The following is a 25,608-nucleotide window of genomic DNA, read 5'->3' as shown; positions in this document are numbered from 1 at the left end:
TACTATATCCTGGCCTGAAACCTGATCTGAAACAGGTCTAGATAACCTGTTTCCTCCAGGGTTTTCCACAGCTGATGCTAGCCTTACCAGGTAGACCAGACAGGAAACACGAGCAAATAAGTGAATTCTGCTTTATCATAAAGCTACATTAACAGAACTTCGCATGTCTGAAATTATATTTGCCCCACCATCACATTTACAGCCCAAGAACCTAGGGAGGGTCCCTTCTGTGCTTCTTGTTTAGCCCACTATGCTATGCCCGCTCTTCTCTGCTGGTTTCCTAGGCAGCGTCTCTTCACCCATCTCCCAAGGTCATTCCCATATCTGCAGACTGACAGCCTTGTCCAAGAAGAGAAGATTGTAGACTGGATGATAGTTACCAAAAAGTATTGGGTCCAAGGACGCCCCCTCGAGGAGGGCATGCCTCATTGCCACTTCAAACCCAGGAGAGCTTTAATTTACCATTAAAATATCTCTGCAAATTATGATTCAATCTATTGATTGATATATTTCTTTGTTATTAGGGTCCCACCTCCTGGAATGGAAACACATGTCCCTGTACTTTTTCTTGATTTAAATGGTAAGTTCCAGTTTGGTATTCATGATATAGAGCTATGGATATTCATGATACAGTTTAGTACTGCATCGAAAAATAGTTTTCAATTGCACCTTGGACTTGAAGTGACTTTTGGGAAATACATCATTGGATTGTTGAATGTGTTGAGAACAATCCAGTCTTGGGCAATAAAATTCCTCTAAAATATGAGAAGATATGCTTAGGGACTTTAATAAAAATATAGGTCATCTAGATGTTGTTTCTGCTGAGGCAGTACCATACTACCAAAATAAACTATGGTAAGTCTTATAAATAAAAAAGTAGCTTATGGAACATAACAACAATTTAAAAAGCCAAAATCTATTCAAAAATTGTTTGTAGGTTTTCAGTTTGTTCATAATGGTGGGTGATAAATTAAGCAAGAAGCTGGCTGTTGTTGAAGGCATATATTTTGCTGTATTTAATTGCAACTTAGAGATGAAACATGGAAGGATATTGCAGACATTTGAATAAAGTTTTATCAGGTATTGTGAATAAATTTAGATTGCACTAAAAGTAACTTGAATAACCCCCTATCAGTCATTATCCTCATTTAAGAATCCAGTGGCTGATATTGATTGCCAATAAAGCAAAAATCTTTTTCTCAGCAGTGTAATTTGTATTTTGGATTTATTTTATATTTTTTGTTTGTTGTTACAGTTCTACTCACATGATCCTGGGTAGAATTTAAAGCTAGTCCTGCCTTAATTGTAGTTCCATTTTCTTTGTTGGTAGCTGATGATCTTAGTGCCAATGAACAGCTTATAGGCCCACATGCCTCTGGAGTGAACTCAATACTACCAAAGGAGCATGGAAGTCAGTTTTTTTATTTGCCAATAATAAAGCAGAGTAAGGATGAGGTAAGTAGATTTATGGTTATTCTGGTTCTATTACTAGTGATCTGTTACATGATTAATATTATTTCATTCAAATCTTCAATACTCATTTCTTGCATTTTCTTTGTTGAACAATTTGTTTTGCTTAGACTTATTCCTCAAGAATAAAATTTAACATATAGATGTTTATAGAGTATCCTCTAGTTTTTTTTAACTCCTATTACTGTAGCCATTTTGTTGAATGAATAAATAAATATTAAATTATTAGTTGTTATAATTCCCCAACTAATCTGCATCAAAATACCAATGAACTCACTTTCAGTTCTTGAACATCTTATTGACTACTATGGAAAATAAGATGTAGACTAAACTTCATTAATATTCTGTTAGGTAGATACGTTCAAACTATAACTCCTCAAATTTATAGATATTATGGTCAGTAGTTCGGAATTCTGGGAGTGGTATTTCTAATAAGAGGACACCAAATTCAGGAAAGCTGCATTAGTTAGAGCTTCACTGTAATCCAAATGGGTTTGTATTACCTTAAATTAAATAAGAAATGTGATAGCATATTTTTCTTGTTCATTTACATACATATTTTACGTATGTAAAAGTACGAAAAAGAGATTTTTCCTTATAGTAGAGAAGGATATTCTAAAACTAAGTTGCTCCTCCCACTTGGCCCAGACTTTTCAATGAAGATGTGGTAAACATGAAAGCATTTAGGTCAACAAAACAAGAGAATATTTGTAGTTTAGGGTTGAACTGCGAGTCCTTGGGGCTCTCTTGAGCTTTGTTAGACTAGATAACATCAGTTTTAGAAGGGAGTGGGATTAGCTCTCATTTTATATACAAGTAGTTTGCCTGTCAGTGTTGGTAGGAGTGGTCTTAGAATGGCAGTTGTTAGAAGCATAATTATGAATTCTAGCACCAGCCACCTCAACTTTAAGAGGAAATGGGGTGTTGCTTTAGTCTTCTGTTACCTGTCTCAATGTACACTTCATTATCTAGGATAAATAATTTTCTTCAAGAAAATATATCTTTACACTTTGGATCCTCATCGAGGTGAGGTGAGTTTTCTATTTCACCTTCAACCAAACTATCCATTTAGATTTCAGCCACTGCAGCCTGGGATTCTTCTGTACATGATTCAGTCCACCTAAATAGGGTAACACCTCAAAATGAGAGAATATATTTGATTCTCAAGATTACAGTCCAACTCAGCCATCCTGCTGCAATGGAACTGGTATTACGTAAACGGATTGCTGCTAATATTTATAATAAGCAGGTATGTGGTGTCTTATATTCCCTAGATCTTTCCATACATTCTGTTTTGCTCATATTTTTTACCATTTTATTATTTTAGCAGTTGAAAGAAAAATGAGATATAGTAAAGTTAGAAAAAGGGACGCGGTGACTCAGTGGGTTAGGATGCTGAGCTTGTCGATCAGATGGTCGGCAGTTTGGCGGGTCGAATCCCGAGTGCCGCGTAGCAGAGTGAGTGCCTGTTACTCGTCCCAGCTTCTGCCAACCTAGCAGTTTGAAAGCACATAAAAATGCAAGTAGAAAAATAGGGACCACTACGGTGGGAAGGTAACAGCATTCCGTGCGCCTTTGGCGTCTAGTCATGCCAGCCACATGACCACAGAGACGTCCTCAGACAAGCGCTGGCTCTTCGGCTTTGAAACGGAGATGAGCACCGGCCCCTAGAGTTGGAAACGACTAGCACGCATGTGCAGGGGAACCTTTACCTTTAAAGTTAGAAAATGGGAAGCAGATCTATTCAGTATTCTTCCATTTCCATCTGTAGTTTAATTCAAAAGTAAATATTACCAAGCAAACCTCAGTATTATATTTCACTGCTTTAGTAATTTTATAATTGAACAAAGAACAGGTAGTCCTCAATTTATGACCACAACTGAGCCCCAAATATCTGTTGCTAAGCTAGACAGTTGTTAAATGAGTTTTGGCCCATTTTACAACTTTTATTGCCACAGTTTTTAAGGGAATCACTGCAGATGTTAAGTTAGCAACATGTTGTTAAGTAAATCTGGTTTCCCCATTGACTTTCCTTGTCAGAAGGTCACAAAATGTGATCATAAGATCCTGGGACATTGCAGCCATCATAAACCACTTGCCAAGTGTCCAAACTTTGACCTTGGGGAAGCTGCAAGAGTTGTAAGTCTGAAAAGCGTTCATAAGTCACTTTTTTCAGTGCCATTGTAACTTCAAACGGTCACTAAACATATGGTTGTAAGTCGAGGACTACCTGTATACAGTAGGTAGTCTCTACGAGAGTATTTTTGCACACAAGTTTTCCTTTTCATTTGCATTGGTAATTTGAACAGTTCCTATATCTATGATGCAATAATTTTAGAACTTGCAGCTATGTCAGAGAGATAAAAGGCCAAATACATCTGATACTGGAAACACACAAAATGATGATGGCCATTTCCCATCATGCATTTTTGACATTATAGTTAAATCTTCTCCATCCTTGAAAAGTTCAAAAGGGCTTTAGTATCACGCTTAACCGTTTTATGTTCTACCACTTACTAGATACATTCCCATTTAGTTTTGCAGTTTGAAAGAATTTCACGTGGACTTAATTTAATTTAATTTAATTTATTGAGATTTTTATACCGCCCTTCTCCCAAAGGGACTCAGGGCGGTTCACAGGGCATAAATATAAATAACAATACAAACATTAAAATACAATTAAATCAATGCCCAAGTTAAAACAAGAATAATAAAACAAGCCTATAAAAAACCCATGTACCCCCATCAGGCCAGACCCGCTAGTTCAAATAAATGGGTCTTCAACCCGTGACGGAAGGATCGGAGGTCTGATGCCATCCGGAGCTCAACCGGCAGTTGGTTCCATAACGCCGGAGCACCCACAGAGAAGGCCCTCCCCCTGGGGGCCACCAGTCGACATTCCTTGACAGGAGGCACCCTGAGGAGGCCCTCTCTGTGGGCGCGCACAGGGCGGAGGGGAGTCGATGCCGGCAGCAGGTGGTCCTCGAGGTATCGCGGACCCATGCCATGTAGGGACTTAAAGATCATAACCAAAACCTTGAACCTTAAGTGATTGCTGTGTGTTGAACCATATGAAAAAAGACCCCATACTTTTTCTAAAAGTTCATATATGTGCTGTGCCTGAAGTAGATTTGAGAAGAGATATTCAATATATATTTGATACACTAGTTTAGAGAATTGGCTCACTTATTGTTTACTTTTTCCCCCTAGAGTTTTACACAAAGTCTCAAACGAAGAATATCTCTAAAAAATATATGGTATGCTTGTGGTGTGACCTATGAAATAGTATCCAACATACCAAAGGTAAATACAACTATGCTCCTATCAAGAAAGTAGAATACCATTTGGTTTTTCATACTAAGTCATTCCGACATGAATCTTGTCGCAGACAGACTTGCATTAAATCTAAAATTGCAATCCTGCATTGAATCAAAATTTTAATTTTTTAGGCCACAGAAGAAATTGAGGATCGAGAGACTCTAGCTCTGATGGCAGCCAGAAATGAAAATGAGGGTACCTCTGATGGTGAAACATACATTGAAAAATATATACGTGGGGTATTACAAGTGGAGAATATTTTGAGTCTTGAACGTCTGAGACAGGTGAATAGGAAAAAAGCTTTAGGCTTATTGCATTTGGTTTTTAGGTATGAGCCGTATTTGAATCTGAATCAGAAAAGGTCAACTAAAGAAGCACTTGTATTTGAGACAGGCCAAGGCATGCTTTGGTGCCTCCTTACTCAAGAATGCATTTTCATGGGAGTGAATGGCTACCATGTGAAGAGGTGTTGACAGGTGTGGCATGCCTACCCATGAGCCCTCCAAAGCATTGTTCCTGCATCTGATTTGAAGCACTTCACATCCCAAATGTTTCCTTAATGTTGTCATCATTCTGGAATTAGGTGGATGGCAGATCACCTTAAAAACTTACTTTTTGAAATACATTTGTAAAGTTATGACTGATCCTTGATGTATCTCGAGATAATAAAGATGGTTATCACTGGATTAAGCAAAAGCAAAGAAAGAGCATGCTTATAAATAAATGTAGCTCCTATTTAATCTGAAATGTGATTTAAGTTGCAATCTTTATATATGTACTGAGAATGGAGACTTATTTCTAAATAGATACATAAACATACAATATTGCTTGTTAATTGCCTAGCTCTATTAAAGGAAGTAGAGTTCATCATGTTCCTTTTATTTTAACACAGGCGGTGACAGTTAAAGAAGCTCTTTCTGCTAAGACTCGACATCTACAAAGGAGTATTAGCACACCAAATGTTCATAATGTAAGATTATCTTCTAAGATGTTGCATTTCTTTATTACTGTAAATGCTAATGTTGTAGTCAAATGTGTGTAAATCCACACTGTGTAATAAATGGGCATTTCCTGAAATGTAAAATTAGTAGATTTCTGCTAGTTGTTTGGGGCAATCTACAATTTTATTTGGGGCATTTTTATTTATTTACTCAGTTTTTAAGTCTGCCCAATCACAAAGCAACTCAAGGTGGCTTGCAGAGGATTAAAAGTACATTGTAATAACAAGAATAAAAAGGATAAAGCATTTATGCACAAGAAAAACAGAAACTTCAGTTATATCTCATCCAGCTGGTCCACAAACTGCCTCCAACCAGTGTCTGCCAGCTTTTTTGAAGCCTTTCTGAATTACAACAGATTTGGGATACAGATCCTAGGGAAAGTGCTGATTCAGAGGATTCAGCCCATAACATGTTGTTTAGTTGAAGGTACCTGTATATACTAACTTTGCTCGTTCTTAAGAGGATGGGCATTGGGTAGAAAGGTGGTCCTGCTGATATCCAGATTAAGTTATGGAATGGAAAAATGGTTTAAGTAGTAGGAAATTTCTTTCCCCCTACCTTTAAAATAAATTGCTTTCTAAGCCACCTACAATCTTTCTTTCAGTGGTTGTCCATGTCAGTTGACTAAATGTTTTAAAAAGACATTTGGAAATCTCAGTTGTATTTTTAATAAATTCAAGAACTATTTGGTAGATACACTGAAAAGTGTGTTTAGAAAAACCAATCATAAATGTATGATAAATTGTAGATTAAGATTTGTTTGCTATGGATGTTGGTATCATGTGTCAAAACATGGTGGTAGATAGCCTTGGAATGTACTGTAATTTCTTAGGAGGTTGATAACATTCATTAGATTAAAATTTGTTATGATTGTTATTTTAGGTATCTTCTAGTCGATTAGATCTTTCTGGCTGTGATGAAGATAAGGTACTTGAATTATTGGCAATATATTTAGTACTTTTGAAAATATGAATATCCTTTTTTCTTTATTTTTAATACAGGATTATATAGATGTCATTTAAAATCATGTATATCAACATTTAGAAAAATGTAGATTGTTTAGAATAAGTATTTGGTATCAGTGAGTAGAAAAGAAATCTGAATGTTAAGTTCAACAAAATTTGTTTTCTCTTGATTGATGGGAAAAATTATAAAGATAAATACAGTGTAAATTGTACCAAGTATGCTAGGTAGGCAAGTTTTGTCATTTGGATGGGATAATGATAAATATTAATCACTATTAACTCAGTGGTCCCTAACCTTTTTGGCATCCGGGACAATTTTTCCAGGGGGCGGGGGAGGAGGAGCACACAACCTAGATCCCTCACATATACAGTTTACCGTAGGTTTCACGGCCTGGTTTCTAACAGGCCATGGACTGGTACTCATCCATGGCCTGGGGCTTGGGGACCCTGTATTAACTGCTCCAAATCCGTACAATCATAAAACATGCCATAATGCCCCAAACCACCAGTGATGTAGAAAATATATAGGAAAGAGGAATTTCTGTTGAAAGCAACTGAAAATGTAGCTATTGTACATGAAAATTAATGTATTTTTTTTCTTTGTTTACATCACAAGGGTTGGCTGGAAGGCCAGCTAGATGTCATAGACTGTTCTTCTAGTTATCAAGATATATCATGTTATGGTACTTTGCCAAGAGATTCACCTCATAAAAAGAAAGATAACAGTGGTAAGGTTTTCTTTTGTTTCATTTACTGGGCTATTGATGAAATTATAAACTAATGAAAGAGAAATTAATAGTGTGAAATATAAATGCTCTTGCAGTTGTTTCACGTGCAACTTATAAAGGCCAGATAAGTTTTATACTGTTGTAATCTAAGCAAACAATATCTTTTGCACAGCTGCAGATTTAGGACACTCTGAATTCCCAGATTAATCTGTTTTTCTAGGATTTTCTCAATAACCTTAATAGAGAACCCTTTTCAAGAAATAATGTTGCTAAACATAGAAAGTCATTACTTGTCAATTGTTTTTTTTAACAAAGCCATATCATACAGGATTTTAGATTCAAAGTTGAAAAGGTCTTTTAAAACATGCAGATGTGTTGCCCTAGCCTAGCATAAGTCTGCAACTCTGAAAATCAGCTGTATTTTCTTGAGATTGTGTAGCTGCCTTCCAGCACAATGACAGGAAAATATACATTTGGGGTAAGGAGTTGCAAATAGATATTGCATGGATACTCCAAAGTGTCTTTTTTCTTTGAATCCTAAGTGGTATATAGCCCTATTTCTTACTTTACCTTGATATATTGCTATTCCTTCAGATTTCTCAAGTTCTGTATTTGATTTTTCCATATCCCATCTCTGGTTTAGATCCAGTTTTCTAGCTACTATATTCTGATCTTAAATCTGTTGTTTTTATGTGTACAGAAATCAATCAGTAGGACTCCAGAGGACTAATACTTAAACTATGCCTTTAACTAAGGGAAGTTTTACATTCATATGCTCATCCAGCCAAGAAACGCATCATCCAGGCATTATGTACTAACAGTTTTATCTCATAAAGTTAGTGAGATAATAAAAAGGATTCATCACTGTTATCCTAGTCTTTTGCTAAAGCACTTGAAATGGTAAAAGACAATCTATTGGTGACCATTTAAATAGATACAAAAGGTGATCATTTAAATTAATAAATACAAACAATCCTTTTTATTATTTCATTAACTTTATCAGTATTTTACTGTTTTATAGTAGGCAATGTATTTTTGTTCTTAATATTCACCAATGATGTTATTTTAATATAAGAATTTACTTATTTTACAATTAATTATATATTATTATACTTGTTGCTTTTTCCAATGTGTATGAATGCACCCCATTGGTTAGCACATTTTATATAAAGCAGTCTCCATATTCATTTGAGTTTGAGAACCTCAAACCTTTTTCATTGTTTAGTAAATTATTCTATGTTTTGCCATTAGTGCATAATGCATTTGGCATAACAACATTACTATAAAGAGAGTAATTTCTCTGAATTCTACAGCGGGAAATTCTGTAGAAGGGAAGCATAGGAAGAACGCATATTTATGCCGTATGAAAGTAAAGAGAGGTGTTTCTTTAAAATAGAATGATTGGATGAATAATAGGATTAGTGAATCTATTCCAAGGAATCCTATGAAATGTAAATAATCCTGCTTCATTCAATATCCTCTGTTAGTTTTCTGAATAAACAGTGCTGTGAGTTCAAGAACAAAACCATTAGAGACATTGTGATGAATAGTAAACTCAGGACTAAATACTTTGTGAAGCTTTATTTGCCTTTCACAGCATTTGCCTATTTATTTTTCAGTGGATGTTCAAATAATGAATGTTTGTGGTGTTTTTATTTTGCAATCAGAGAATCTACACACATCAGGTATCAGTCCGTTTAAAGCTTTCTCTCCACAACCACCCAAATTTTTCAAACCATTAATGCCAGTAAAAGAAGAGAACAAAAAGGCCTCTCTTGAGACGCAACCTCTGCTTACCAAAGAGGTAAGTAGTAGGAAGAAATTTCGACTTTAGCAACATTCTATAGCACTATTAGACTTTATATGTGGATAGTAGTTATTTTTACCTAGGAAGAAGCTAACGGCTTGTATCTATGATATGAAACATTTGCAATTGTGTCTTAAAACTTGGGTCTGTTTATTAAATGGGGTACTATTTCTGTGTCACCTCCCTTTGGCAAACATTCTTGCATGTCTTGTATTTTAGCTTAAACATGTTTGCATGTATAAATGTTTAACCTGAGCTGTCATATTGTATCGTTGTATTTGAAATAATGTCTTTAAAGTCAAAGCTCGTTTTGCATGAATTTCTACAATTAATTTAACTGTCATGCCTGGATTATTTTAAGAAGAGAACAAGAACCCTTTTGTGTTGTACTAATATGCATGGTTCAGTGTCAGTGTTTTCTTTGTGTGATGTTTTGTGTATCTTAACCTTTGCAGAGCATGTCATCATCTCAGGTATATAATGCTGATTGTGTTGTGCTGTCAGGAAATAATGGCAATAGCATGCCGTTAGAACTCAATAGCATACAAGAGGCAAAGACTGTAAGTGTTGCATTCATTTCTGACTTAAAGCCTGGTGGTCATTCTAAATAAGCATTTATGCTGCAGCTATAAAGGGAAAATGCATGTATACAGTGTTTTTTATTGCATGGTGGTGCTTACGAAAGTGACAAAATCCATATATTGATGTTTTAGGTTGATCATTTATGTTAAGGAATTTGTTGTGCAGAGGTCTCCTTGTGCTACCAAGGAGTTGCACAGACAAGGAAGGGTACTGAGAGCAGTAAAAGTCACACAAGAATACACTGAGTTATAAAAACAAAAAGTAGTTTACTTTTGAGGTGGTGTAAGAACAAAAATGCACAGTCAAAAAATAAACAGTCCAAATCATAAACAATAGCAACAATCCAAGGAGTAATCCAAACTACAAAGTCTTCTTACCGGTCCAGAGGTCAATACACAGTTCAGGTTTACAACAGTAGTAAACCAACAGCAGAGCAAAAACAGTAACAGTAGAAAGCAGTGAATTCAGAGAGAGAGAGAAGCTACGTTCCTAGCTTCCTCTTATGGCCATGAGAACACTTACACACCCATTGGTCAATTAACAACTTAAAGACATAGCATTATGGCTAATATATTTTCAACCCAACATTGTAGGCTAACACCATATGCCTAACAATTTATTTATAATAGTTCCATTTTTAAAAAGGGATATAAAAAGGGTAAGATTTAAAGATTTTTTCTTCATTCCCCCCCCCCCCCCAACTAGGACTGAAACCTGAAAAATTGGCACTGATTTCAACTTTTACCAGTGTTCTACAACTTTTCATTTTTAATTTTCAGAGAACTTAATGGACAGTGATAACTTACCTTAGACTGAGCACAGTTAGTATTAAAAGCATGTAACGAGCAGGTTTGCCACTCATTCGTGCATTTATGTATATGTGCATGCATTCATGCGTGCATGGGCCAACTCAATAAAATATAGAAGGCAGAATCCAGATTTGACACACATAACAGGGTGACAAAATAGATTTTCCTGCTCTGTTCTCCACAACAGGCTTTTTAATTCCTTGACAATATTATATAGAAAGTCAAGGGACTCTACCGAATAAAGGATGAAGTGGGGCATGGGGCAGAGGGAGAAGTGAAAAGTCCTTCAAGAAGCAGGTCCTTTCTTTCGCCTCTTTACCTTTGCTCTAGAAGACCAGGAACTTTTTGTATAGTGTTTTGGAATTTGAGAGGTTTCCCAATTCTGTTTTTTGGTGAAAACAAACAGAAAACTTGTGGCAAATCTGTTTTAGGGCTTATCAACTCTAAACTTCCTTCCAGAATGCTTAAAATGCTTACTCTTCCTTGTTTAGAAATCCTAGCCCTATGTTTTCAGTTGCGTTCCATTATCTTAAACTATTATACTAACAATCCCCAATCTTTGCAGCTCCGTGGACCGGCATGGTGGCAGGAGGGTGGAGGGATGGTTTTGCGCACACTGCTTGCAAATATGGAGCTTCGGGCACTTGCCTGCCACTTGCTCAGCCCAGTTCATGGACCGGGGTTTGAGGACTATAGCATACATATGATTATAGGTGGTCTGTGACTTACAACAATTCATTTAGTGACCATTTGAAGTTACAGTGGCACTGTAAAAAGTGACTTATGACCATTTTTTATACTTATAACTATTGCAGCATACCGTAGTCATGTGATCTACATTCAGATGTCTGACAAATGATTCATATTTATGACGATTGCAATATCCCGGGTCATGTAATTAATTCCCTTTTGCAACCTTCTGATAAGCAAAATCAATGGGGAAGCCAGATTCACTTAACGACCATGTTACTAACTTAACAATTGCAGTGGTTCACTTAACAAATGTGGCAAGAAAAGTCATTAAATGGGGCAAAACTCATTTAACAAATTTCTCACTTAGCCATAGAAATTTTGGGCTCAATTGTGGTCATAAGCTGAGGACTACCTATATTTCCCATTACATTGGTAAGCCAGTTTCTTGCTGAAGTGATCTAGCCATGCTTACTTTTTCTGCATCGTAATTCAGAATATAATGCTTAACTTGAAAGTAAAAGCTGAATATAAAATGCCCAATAGATGTTGCAGCAATACAGTAAAAAGATATTTTTTACAAGCGAGGTTATCCATTTGTTATATAGCCATGTTTTTGCAATTTTAAGATTGAGATCTATGAGGTTTCCTTTTAATGTTCTCTGTTTTTAGTGTAAGCCATCCAGAATCCTATGGGAGTTGAATGGCTTCTAAATTTCATAAATAAATATGTTGAATATTCCATGTGAAGATTTGAGTTCAGTGGTATGAATATTGATAAACCCTTTATTCTTAAACTAATATAAAAATCTGATGCGTGCACCAGCAAACTATTATGAGTACTATCCCTATGACATTCAAACAAAGGTAATAATGAACACGTTAAAATCTAGATTTATTATGTAAACATCTAGTGTAACTTAAATTCATCTAGAGCCACTGTCCTAAATTGTCATACTAGGTTTATAGATAGCTAAGTATTATAGCCCATACCACAAATTGCCTAGTTCCCTTTTTATTTAAAAGCATTCATCAAATAACATCTTGGTCAAGATTCAGTACTTTTTTATCAAGTACAACCACTTTCTTCATGCACAAAACGTGTGGGTTTTTATTGTCTTGTTGATACAATGCTGCCAAAAACTAATTTTCCCCTGGCTTTTATTTCTTCTCTGGAAGGATTCTTCAGAGTAGAAGAGAGTTGCCAGGAATTTTCCCCTTGTTCCAGAACATTGATTGGATATATTGTTTTTTGATAACTTAGCTAATGAAGGATAAGACAAGAAGATTCTGAAATGATTAGACCATTTTGGACTAGTTTTAAAAAGTCTATTGAATGGTGAGCCCATTTTATAGATTATTTGGATCTAAGACATTGAAATAAATATTAATAACAGTATGACTGAAGTTTGGCCAGTATGTTTGTTTCAAACTACTTTGAGTACTGACACATTTTCCAAAATGGAGTCTAGTATTGTATTCAGATTACATGGTGTTGTTTTGACGTGCTCAGATAGTTAAAATCGATAGATATAATGTGTAACTTTGGAAATATAAGAAAATAGCAATGTCTGTTATACTAATCATGGTAAAGTGATCAGTATTGTCCAAAAATCACTTGGCAGCGAGACTGTTGACTAGAGAACGTTGCTTTAATTTTCTGAAGCTGCCTTAGAAAACAGCACAAGATCTATGATGCTTAAGCCTTAAGACAATCATAATGTATTTTTTAAAAATACAACAAAAATCCCCTCCCAGTGATAATAGAGAATTGAGATCTGGAGAGCAACAGAAGATTCAGTAGTGACTGAATGATATTAAAGTGTATAAAAGTAGTTTCAGATCTTGCAAAGGTTTTATTGTATTGTGATCTACTGAACAAATTAACTGAGCATTCTTGGATATACAGCCAATTCTATTCATTTAGCTAAAGTTATTTGGCCATTAATTCAAATTATGTTTTTAATTAAAAACAGCAACTTACAATGAATTTACATTATTTGCATTGCTCTCTGCAGAAAAAAAACTTATAAATTTAGGAATTATTTTAAAAGGACATATTTTTAGACTTTTAAACATAACTTAATATGTGAACTGAATATTTTTTTAAAAAATGATCTCTCACTTCACTTTTATTAAGTCCCCCTGAAAATTGTTCCTGCAGTTTAAACGACCATCTGAGGAGAGCATGGCCACTACTATTTTAATTTCTGCCTCAGCCTGCAATTTATAGGACACTCAGGATAGCTAATAATCAAGAGAAAAACAAAATATAAAATAGTTAAAACCCAGTAAAGAAGAACTAACTAAGCTTTATTACTGATCCTGTTCAAAAGGCCAGATTGGAAGAGAAAGTCTGAACTTTTTTTCCTAAAGCTGACACAGCATATAAATGCAACTTCTAGCTTGGGATTGTATCTGCCATGCCCATCAAGTAGTAGATATCTGAATACTGCAGTAAAGTCTCTTTAACAGTAGTGCCTTCATATTGAGGCAGGCAAATTTGTTTGGAGCTTTAGAGATTATAATTAGCAGCATCAATACTATGAAAATTACCTGTTGATAGCTGCTGCTGATTATCAAAAATACACAGTGATATTGTAGAAACAAAGAATAACTCCGCAATGCAAATTCTGGGTCTAAACCATAGATTACTGGGTGTAATTTGCTTTGGTGGCCAAAGGTATAATTTATGTCTTCTGTCATTATAGAAGCTTTTGTGTAGATTTTTATTTCCTTGCAATAATGATGGGTTGTAAAGCCATATAAAAATTACGCATTATTTTAGGACAGTTGTGAACATTCATTTTATCTTGATTGCCTGTGTTTGGTAATTGCCAGACACTGTTTCATATAATGCTTAGTTTTTTTTAGCAACTGATCTTTTGCATAGTGCCATAATAAGTAATATCTCAGTTTAGGGCAGCTTAGATGGTAGCACCTAGCCAAGCTAACCATGATGGTTCTGGTTAGTAATAGCAATAGTACTTAGACTTATATACCACCCCAAGTTATATTCTGCTCTACAGTGCTTTATAGCACATTCTAGGCAGTTTACAATGTTAGCATATTGCCCCCCACAATCCAGGTTTTACCGACCTCAGAAGGCTGGAAGTCAAACTGAGACAACCTTGAGCCCATCAGGATCGAACTCCAGGCTGTGGGCAGAGTTAGCCAACAATACTGCGTTCTAACCACTGTACCACCAGGGTTCTCATGGTTAGTACTTAGATAGGACAGAACTAGGAGGCCCCAGGACAGTGTTTTTCAGCCTTGGCAAATTTAATGCATGTCAGCATGCTGTGGAATTCAGAAAATTGAAGCCCATGCATCTTGAGCAACACTGTAAGCTAAATTAGGATGTTGAAAGAACTAACCTGGGAGAAGGTAATGGCAGACTATTTATATTGTTGTCCAGAAAACTGCTAGGTCTTATTTTTGTATTCACCAGGAACTGAGTATGTTTTAAATAAGACTTTTTTTCTTAAGCACTGCAAAATATTTTTTCGAGGGTGCATTGCTTTTGAAACTATAAACTGCAAAACAAAATTTCATTGGAAAAAAGGAAGCTTTTCTAGCATCTGAATACCCATTAAATATTATAGTTTTAGGAATGCCTGATTCGTTGCATTCCTTTTATAATTCAGATTTTAAAAACTGTGATCTTCTGTACAAAATACATTTGGGCATAAAGTGGTAAAATGGGTATGTTGTAAAAAGGTGTAGGCATTTATATTAGATTTTTTTCCCCTGGATTTTCCATATTTCATATAAATGGCATCCTGATACACTTGTGCTAATGGTTATATGTGATAGTTAATTGCTTGTTTTCATTTAATTCCAGCACCAATTCTTATTGTGTTGCTAGCTTAATAAATAATGTATAGGTACAAATCTATGCAGTTAACAGATTTGTATTTTTAGAGAATGATATTAACATCCATATTATGATAGTAGCTTAATCAGAATGAAATAATAGATGTTAAATTAGAACTTGATATTATTCAAACTCTTAGATGCTAGAATCTGAACTTAGTTTTTCACCACATATCTTCATGTTCACTTTTCTTAAACCATACTGTATTCCATCTGATTCATCCTGGCAAACTGTTAAATCAGAATGGATATTTTTTAAAACAAGTATGATGCGGACTGAAAGAATAGCAAACATCTTGATGGATGCACGCCATTTTCTGAATAAGCTCTATACAGCATTTTAGATCCCAACTGTAAATAGCAATAATAATACAAAAAACACATGTGAGAATAATATGAATAGCAGATGCTCTTAAAAAATAAGACTAATAAGTTCCACTAAAGTAAAATAAAATGAAATTCATGCCTGGAAGTTTTTAGTATTTGGAAAAATAGCATTATTTTCCTAGTTCATTGTAACAAGGCTAACGTATGATAAAAAAGTTATTCTTTATTAGAAGTGAATTTAAGGGGAAGTACCCACTATTGTTATTGATAAAAAGAATTTCAAACATATATTAAACTTTTTTGAAAGTTCACAATGTAAATATTTTACAATGAGCTTCATTTTGTTCCATTTCATATAATAGGCATTTATAATTTTATGAAAATATAAGAAAATTGTGCTTTTCTCTTGATTCTACATGTTGGAAACGGCCATAACCCAAAGTTTTAAATGCATTTAATGATAATAAAATTAACAAAAGTAACCTTTTCATTAAATCAGTTGTAATACTTGCCTTCTATAGTTTGAGATAATTACAATCCAATATAATTATGAATGAAGTAAATAGTTATTATTCATGTTGTTTTATCTAATATAATAAATTACTAGTTTTGAAATGATAAGATTACTAGAATTGTTGAAGCATTACACTAAGTTCTCACTTCATGCTAACTAAACAATATCACAGTAACTTCTTTACTTAGGCATTAATCATATGCCTTGTTCATTGATGACTTACGTTTCCTTTAAAATGTAGGAGTATTGATGTCTTATTCTTATCCTTTAGCAGGACTCTGAGGAAGATGATGATTTGGAGATTAATAACAAGAAACCTTATGTGCCTGTGGAATTTGCTGACTTCAGTGTTTACAATGCTAGTCTGGAAAATAAGGAATGGTTATCCACTAAAGGAGATTGTACAAACTCTTGTGTTACTGAGAAAGAAGTATCTCGTAGCCCCACCACAAGCAGTATTACAAGTGGCTACTTTTCTCATAGTGCCTCTAATGCAACTTTATCGGATATGCTTATTCCATGTAGTGAAAGCACGGACCAATTAGCCAATCAAACGAGGGATTTGGATTCAAATGACTACTCTGTAGCACACCTAACACATGTTTTAAAATCATCAAACCAAGGAGTTTCAGAGTCAGAAAGGGACTTGGCTAAATGTAAAAAAATGGTATCGCCAATCACAGGAAATTGTGCCTTAGCAACAGAAGTTCAAGGGTCTGAAAGCACAAATGTAAATGCTCCAAGGTTACAGTGTTCTTCTTTGGATTCCTCTAACAAACATGATATTGAATTTCCATCTCGAGAAGCAACAGTTGAGCACATTTCAAATGTTTTTGAGGATCATGCATTTACAGAATTCATGGGTGTTGATGATGCAAAAGAATTTGAATGTTCCACAAGTATAACTTCTAACAGAAAAAAAAAGTCATTAGTAGCTGGAATGAACTCTGTCATACCTTTCTCAAAAAATGTTCATGACCAAGATAGCACTTTGAGCTATCTGGAATCCACAGTGGTGGGATACGACCTGTCAAGTAGTTGTGAAAATCCTTTGTTGAAAGCCAGAGAAAAAGAGTCTTCCAATTGCCAACAGTGTGCAGATTCTCTCCCAGCAGGTGATTTCGTTGGAAAAAGTCATTTAGATGCCCCAGGTTCTGAAGATACTATTTCTGAAGGACATCCTTACTGGTTGGCAGTAGGCGAGCAAGTATACGTTGATGATAATAAGACTGGCACAGTAAGATACATTGGTCCTGTGGATTTTTCAACTGGTACTTGGGTTGGCATTGAATTACACATTCAAATGGGTAAGATTTCATTATTTAGAATCTTGTACCAGCCAGTTATTTAGTAATATTAATATTATTTCAACATCAGACAATCAAAAAATGCGATGTTAGCAACATACTATTTTCATTGGTTTACATCACAACTTTCTTCACCATGAAGATCAAAATAACTGAGGAGTAATGTGTGGAAAATAGACTTAAAGTGACTTAAAGTTGAAATTTAAGAGGCTGGTTATTCCATCCTTCTGTAATCATGGTCTCTTCTGCATGGTGTCATGTTTTAGGAAATGTATTTTTAATATTGAAGTTATCTTGAGCTTTTCTTATACACACAGATGTGTACATATAATAACAATAATACTTCCCCCACCACCAAATCTTTCCTTTTGTCACTAGATGGTAACCAAACCTTAACGTAGTTTCAGCAACATTGTTATATTAGGTGCAACAATTCATTGCTACATAAAATGTATTTTATGGGTTATCTTAAATTATTTAACCATTAAGAAATAATTTGCTGCAAACTTTTTTTTTAAAAAAGTAACCTTCATTTATACCTTCTAATTTATAATTTAAATTTAAGTTGAATTTGCAATTGATTTTCTTTGCCATTTTAATCAAAATTGATCATATGAATTTTAAAAGTTTACATCTGACATCAAACATTGCATTTTATTATTGACAATTAATATGTGAGATTATTCCTGATCGCTGATTAAATGAGTGCAAAAGGTATCAAATATTGTTACAGGCTGCCATAACAGTTGATTGCTACAAAAATGCCAATGATTTCTTTTGTTCGGGCAGTAGAATATACATCCCTGACAGCATGTCAAAATAATGACTTGATATTGAATGCAAAATATTGTCAGAATAATTGCTTTATGTGAAGGATATTCTTTAGCAAAACAGAGTTAGAAGACTGGGAAATACCATTTTTCTTTTGTCTTGGGCTTCTAGTAAGCCTAGAGCAGGGGTAGGCAACCTCGGCTCTTTTATGACTCATGGACTTCAACTCTCAGGAATTCTGGGAGTTGAAGTCCATGAGTCATAAAAGAGCCGAGGTTGCAAACCCCTGGCCTAGAGAAATGGAAATAGAATCAAAGGTCCTGGAAAAAAGAATCAAAGGCCCAAAGGAGGCTCACCAGAACACTCACTGACAAAAAGGGAGCTAAAGCTTTTTTTTTTTTTATCCTCAGGACATTTCGACCCTCCTTTGGTAATAACGCAATATTGGCTTCTTTTCCAGGTTTGAGGCATCTTTGCTCCCTGCAATACTCCATTTTTTTTTTAGTGGCTGAAGAAGTTAGTCCTCAAAACATTCCTAATATTGGCTTGTAAGGCTGCTTCTGAATAGTAGGCACTCTCCTTTTCACCAATTAGTCCATTAAACTGGAATTTCCCTGAGTCAGTTAAATTCTTGAGGAATTAATTCTCTCAGATCAAATTCATGCACTGGAGCCAGAGGAAGGAAACTTGCTACTCGAGGACACCCTCATCTCTTTGTTATATTTATATATTTATATTTATAAAAATTTTATACCGCCCTTCTCCCGAAGGACTCGGGGCGGTGTACAGGGCAATAAATATCAAAATACAAAGTACAAAAGTTAAAAAAGATTAAATAATTATGCCCGATATAATACAATAGTTAAAAGCTATGTTAAAACCCAAACCCAAACCCATAGAAGTCAGTTTTGACTTCTGGTGATTACATGGGCATATACATGGCAGTTCTTTTGGCAACATTTTCAGAACGGGCTTGCTGGTACTTTCTTCCTAGAATTGCGAGAATGAGTGATTGGCCAAAATCAACTAGCTGGATTCGTGCCAGAAGAGAGGACTAGAAATCAGGTTTTCTTACTTAAGGTTGACACTTATCTGCTATGGCAACCTGGCTCTCTCATGTTGGCTTAGTAGAGTGAATTATAAACTTGCACAGAGACATCCTCAGCGATAAATTCACTATCTACCAAAACGGTTATTCGCAAAAAAAAGTTCCTTTAGCTGGGGAATCTCAGTCCAGAGAAGATAACATTTTAATGAATATTTGCATAGTTCTAGAAATAAATTCCTCTGACTGTAAATTTTCAGATGTTCAATCTAATTCTTACTAAAATTGCAGCATTGACAAGGTGATAATTTAACTTGTATTTGTTTTAAGGAAAACATGATGGAACTGTAAAAGGCAGAGAGTACTTCCACTGCAAGCCACAACATGGGATATTTGTTCGTCCTGAATGCCTTGCTAAATCACCAGCTCAAGTAAAGTTACGCAGTAGAACTTCACAATCTCAGGTATTGTCCAATGTGGAGAAGTTGAAGAGTTCAACATTTCAAGGATCATCGTCTCTCAGAGCAGAAGCCTTCTGTCAATCAGGAGATGCAGCAGCTTCTGCTTTTTCTAGAAAACAGGAGATTAGGAAATCTTGGATGAACTGAAGTAGGTTTTGGTTTTGCACTTGCTGCACATGTCACTGGGGGGGAAAACAGTTTTCATTTTTAAAACAATTGTAGTTTTAATATGTGATTGAATGTTTGAACCACGGATATAATTCTGTGATTTTTTTTTAAATAAAATAGACAACCTACGTCGACTGTGTATTATTTGCCTACCTGAAAGGCAAATGTGGTTCACACTAGAGTACAATCCCATATCATAAGCTGGATATGTACCCCATTGAGCTCAATTGGATTGAGAATGGATGTATATCAATGCACTGTTTGTAGATAAAACTGTGAGTTTTACTGAATGTTACTGAACAAATTGGGTTACATTTTATACAGAATATTTTATTGGGTGGAAAGGTCATGGGATGCAAATATGCATCTTGAGGGAAAACCTACAACATGTTAATTACCAAAGAATTTGTATTAAGAGTAATACACATGCTGTTTATATCATGGTTTAATGGGTATGTATATGTTTTAACTGACAGCTTGGTGCCATATTTGTAGAGATTAATATGAGGCACCATGCTACCATATGTCTTCTGTTTAATATGAACACTGAAGATACTGTTTTCACTTTGATTTTATGTTTTGTCTTCCTATGGGCCTGCCACTGTGTCAACTTGACATTTATTGGAAATATTTAAAATGCCTAAATGTGTATATGGCATTTTTGTGTGTGTACATGCCAACTAGGCATTTTAGGTGCAAGAACAGTATTACTGCTTTTTAAAAACATGGGCACAAGAAAGAAAATAGCAGTACAGCATCACAAGTACAAAAAAAATGCACTGTTTGTTGCTGGCTATGTGACAAGATTTAGATAAAATGTTCTGAGGTGATTTTATCTGTAAATATATTTTTATATGAACTTGTATTATGCTTTGAGGGTTTTAGGGAATTATTCCATGTATAGATATTATGTTGGGTATATGTAAAGTAGCAAATGGTTCAAGAAAAAGGAAATATGAATGGCCTGCTGTAGTTTTCACTTTTTAGAAAGTAATTGAGATAATGGGATCTTATGGGCAAACTGCTGCTACTGCTGTTTGATTTATATGTATAGTAAGCTAACTCCTAGTATTTTGCAATTAATGTAAAGAATGTAATTTATATTCTATTTCTGCTATACTGTATTTAATTGGTACAGAACATTTGTGTTAGAATACAGAGTGTTTACTTCAGATTTTTATAAATGTTTTTGCTTATTTGATTTTATATTCTGTAACACAGCATTTTATTAACTAAACTGTTCAGTAATTCAAAGTTTAGCATATTCTATACACGTCTGGAAACATTTTTTGAAGAAGATAAAGTATTAAAGACGTAAAGTAAATTCATTGATAATTTCATCAATCCCCTCTGCAAAATAATCATTCTTCATGTTGATTATGATGCATATGGTCTTCTGTACCAGGTAGCTTTCAGCTTATACATGAAAGCTTCTTGATCATACATAATTATTGAATTGAGTCCAAAATTATGGATTTCTGCTGGTGGAGAGAGAAGGAAAGTAATTTTGCCAATTTTCCCTATTCCTTTTGCCACTTGAAAAGTGCAAGGAGGATCCTTATCAGCATCAAAGGAGTATGGGAGGAACTAGTGATAATCATTTGTTCTATTCATGAAAAAGCAAGTCTCAGTCCTACTCACTGTAGCAATATTAAAAAGATTAGAATTTGCAGTATGCATAAATATTAGGATTGTGAGCTGCTTTAGGTGTGATTCTACAGGGCTGCTTCAGAGCACAAACAATAGCACTTGTCTGCAACTTCCACATCTTTTCCCAGGATTACATGTACCAATGGAAGATAAACACATATTTTTTTAAAAAAAGATACAGCTGCATTAAAGGACACAGGCAGCTGCTCTTCCACATCAGAGCACTTCACATATCTAATAAATAGCCTATGAAAAAAGTTGTGTATAAGCATGACGTACAAATGATGGTACATTTCTTTCCTGAAAAACAAGGATAGCTTTGAGGGTTATAGCCAGTTGCTTGTCTAGTGAACAGAACCATTTTTATAACATTTAAAAACAGCTTGTCTTTCTATTCTTATTTATCTACCTTTCTTCTTGCCTCACGCATTTATGTACCATCTCCATTTTCACTGCAGCTATTTCCATTCTAGAATACTGTAAAGGAAGGAGGGAAAAGTGTGTGTGTTGAGAGAATGGTTGGTATATGCAGGTAGAAGGTCACTTAATTTTGTAAATGGGATATATTATTGTATAGGCAATTTCAATTGGTAGTTATGAGCTCTGTTTTGGGGGGAATGAAGCTTCTAATGCTATATATACAGTCATGGCCGAAATTGTTGGCACCCCAGAAATTTTTCCAGAAAATCAAGTATTTCTCACAGAAAAGTATTGCAGGAACACATGTTTTGCTATACACAGGTTTATTCCCTTTGTGTGTATTGGGACACAACAAAAAAGGGAGGAAAAAAAGCAGATTGGACATAGTGTCAAAGGAAACTCCAAAAATGGGCTGGACAAAATTATTGGCACCCTTAACTTAATATTTGGTTGCACACCCTTTGGAAAAAATAATTGAAATCAGTCGCTTCCTATAACCATCAATAAGCTTCTTACACCTCTCACCCAGAATTTTGGACCACTCTTCCTTTGCAAACTGCTCCAGGTCTCTCTTATTGGAAGGGCGCCTTTTCCGAACAGCAATTTTAAGATCTCTCCACAGGTGTTCAATGGGATTCAGATCTGGACTCATTGCTGGCCACTTCAGAACTCTCCAGCACTTTCTTGCCATCCATTTCTGGGTGCTTTTGACATATGTTTGGGGTCATTGTCCTGCTGGAAGACCCAAGATCTCGGACGCAAACCCAGCTTTCTGACACTGGGCTCTACAGTGCGACCCAAAATCCTTTGGTAATCCTCAGATTTCATGATGCCTTGCACACATTCAAGGCACCCAGTGCCAGAGGCAGCAAAACAACCCCAAAACATCATTGAACCTCCACCATATTTCACTGTAGGTACTGTGTTCTTTTCTTTGTAGGCCTCATTTCGTTTTTGGTAAACAGTAGAATGATGTGCTTTACCAAAAAGCTCTATCTTGGTCTCATCTGTCCACAAGATGTTTTCCCAGAAGGATTTTGGCTTACTCAAGTACATTTTGGCAAACTGTAATCGTGCTTTTTTATGTCTCTTTGTCAGCAGTGGGGTCCTCCTGGGTCTCCTGCCATAGTGTTTCATTTCATTTAAATGTCGATGGATAGTTTGTGCTGACACTGATGCTCCCTGAGCCTGCAGGACAGCTTGCATTCCTTTGGAACTTGTTTGGGGCTGCTTATCCACCATCCAGACTATCCTGTGTTGCAACCTTTCATCAATTTTTCTCTTCTGTCCACGACCAGGGAGATTCGCTACAGTGCCATGGGTTGCAAACTTCTTGATAATGTTGTGCACTGTGGACAAAGGCAAATCTAGATCTCTGGAGATGGACTTGTAACCTTGAGATTGTTGATATTTGTCCACAATTTTGGTTCTCAAAATCCTCAGGCAGTTCTCTTCTCCTCTTTCTGTTGTCCATGCTTTGTGTGGCACACACAGACACACAATGCAAAGACTAAGTGAACTTCTCTCCTTTTTATCTGCTTTCAGGTGTGATTTTTATATTGCCCACACCTGTTACTTGCCCCAGGTGAGTTTAATGGAGCATCACATGCTTGAAACAATCTTATTTATCCACAATTTTGAAAGGGTGCCAATAATTTTGTCCAGCCCATTTTTGGAGTTTTGTTTGACATTATGTCCAATTTGCTTTTTTTCCTCTCTTTTTTGTTGTGTTCCAATACACACAAAGGGAATAAACCTGTGTATAGCAAAACGTGTTCCTGCAATACCTTTCTGTGAGAAATACTTGATTTTCTGGAAAAATTTCTGGGGTGCCAACAATTTCAGCCATGACTGTACCTACAGATATAAATACAACACACCAATGCAATTATTAAGGAGAGAAATCTTGTTTCAGCTAGAGGTTTAACAACTATAAAAATGCCATTTAAAAACAGTATTTTTAGTATTCTTAATCTGATGCTGAAAAACATCATCGTGGGTGCCATATACTGTACATATTTGTGGAAAGGGCATAAAGTAAACTGGATACTGTTATTATAAAGACACTTCTTTGTGGTCACCCATCTAGCCTACTCCATATCCAGAGGACGACTGAATATTTTTGGCATGGCCATACACAATGAAATACAGTATCATTTAGTTTTTATTTAGTTACATGTTTTTAAATTTATATGGCTACTTGGTTAACATGTAGCTTTGTCCTTTGCTCTCCCACTATATATTTTGCCAGGAAAACCACTGGGAATCTGCATCTAGCAACGTACTGATAGCAAGAATCTTGTTGAGCAAAGGAGCTGTGCAAAGAGCTTTAGTCTGAGCAAACACAAGCTATGAAAAGGATAACGCTGCCATATATCAAAAACATCTTAGAAACAACCAGCAGACTATTACAACCACACATCACCCATCACTAGGACACAAACAAACTAAAGCTCTCCAAAGCCTCTCATATAAACCAAACACTCAACAGCCAAAGAAATTCTACAACATATAATGTAAGAACTGTAGTGGTTGCTATGTAGGACAGGGAGAAGACAAGCAGAATGCATCCAGGTACATCAACTAGCAGTCAGGGTTGGATGAAAATCTTTAATCTCGGAGCACATGAACAGACTCAATCATAGTTTCAAGTGGGAAACTGAGCATCCTAAACCAAGCTAAATAAAATAATAAAAAAAACCACTAGGGAATTCTTGGAAGCTTGGCATTCAGAGAAATCAGCCATCAATAGACACATAGAGAGAAGCCACATTTACATACCTTTCAAAAAGGTAATTCTGAATGTTAAGAAGGAAACAGATCAGAATACATCTTCTCCAAAGTCAACACTCAGATAAGCAGATATTAACACCTGTCCCAACAATCAAGCAGAAAACAATACCTCAAGATCTCAAACTTAGTTACTATAATCATTTTTTAAAGGAAAGTCAATTGTATGACTTCTAGGTGGAGGCCTGATGGCTCAGCAGTTAAAAGATGCTGAGCCCAAGTTGAAAACCCAACCACACCAGAGGGTGAGCTCCCTTACTTGCCCCAGCTCTTGCCTACCCAGCAGTTGGAAAGCATGCAAATGTAAGTAAATAAATAAGTACCACTTCGGTAAGAACATAACAGTATTCCTTGTGCCTCAGTGTGGCCACACGACCACAGAAATGTCTGAACAATGCTGGTTCCCTTACACGACTGGACAGAGGAAAGCTTTATCTTTAAACCTTCTAGGATTGGAGCCTTTCTCCGGGTACTTCTGAGCAAATCCTAGCGATTGATTTCTGCATAAACCCTGTTCCAACCATTGTTCAGCTGCTCCCTTCCACCATCTAGCTCAGACATGTCAAACACAAGGCCCGGGGGCCAGATCTGGCCCGTGAAGTGGTTTCATGTGGCCCGCGAAGCCATCCTGGAAACAGTGAGGGAACGGACCCCACTGCCTTGGCCCTGGCCCAGAGACCCTCCTCCTGCCAGAGACCCTCAGATCTGTCCCACTCCTGCCCAGGCCCCCATAGGCACCCTTGATGTGAACGATGTAGAGCTGGCCATGCCCACCCAGTAGGCCATACGCACTCTAGCCACGCCCACCCAGTAGGCCACACCCACCCAGGCCATACCCACCCGGCCCCCTGAGGGCAACCGCAATGCTGATGCGGCCCTCAATGAACTTGAGTTTGACACCCCTGATCT

At 36.0% G+C, this 25,608-nt stretch overlaps 1 protein-coding gene across 5 annotated transcripts in view; it reads left to right on the top strand.

The window, feature by feature from the left end:
* Positions 1–21,011, top strand: part of KIF13A (kinesin family member 13A) — a 78,886-nt gene extending 57,875 nt beyond the window's left edge. For 2 of the 5 annotated variants that reach the window (XM_083359353.1, XM_083359351.1), the window contains 12 exons: positions 525–580; positions 1,331–1,455; positions 2,543–2,719; positions 4,681–4,773; positions 4,920–5,072; positions 5,681–5,758; positions 6,672–6,716; positions 7,371–7,482; positions 9,150–9,286; positions 9,745–9,849; positions 16,359–17,394; positions 19,541–21,011. In XM_083359353.1, the coding sequence (XP_083215479.1) occupies positions 525–580; positions 1,331–1,455; positions 2,543–2,719; positions 4,681–4,773; positions 4,920–5,072; positions 5,681–5,758; positions 6,672–6,716; positions 7,371–7,482; positions 9,150–9,286; positions 9,745–9,849; positions 16,359–17,394; positions 19,541–19,818 (2,395 nt within the window). In that variant the 3' untranslated portion in view covers positions 19,819–21,011. The remainder of the gene's footprint in view (positions 1–524; positions 581–1,330; positions 1,456–2,542; positions 2,720–4,680; positions 4,774–4,919; positions 5,073–5,680; positions 5,759–6,671; positions 6,717–7,370; positions 7,483–9,149; positions 9,287–9,744; positions 9,850–16,358; positions 17,395–19,540) is intronic. The other 3 variants (XM_083359355.1, XM_083359354.1, XM_083359352.1) reach the window with 2 other exon arrangements.
* The last annotated feature ends 4,597 nt before the right edge of the window (positions 21,012–25,608 follow it).

This window comes from Vipera ursinii, assembly GCF_947247035.1.
Source record: "Vipera ursinii genome assembly, chromosome: 3".
Lineage (NCBI taxonomy): Eukaryota > Metazoa > Chordata > Lepidosauria > Squamata > Viperidae > Vipera > Vipera ursinii.
Note: the sequence above shows the minus strand (reverse complement) of the source record. Positions and strands in the feature narration are given on the sequence as shown.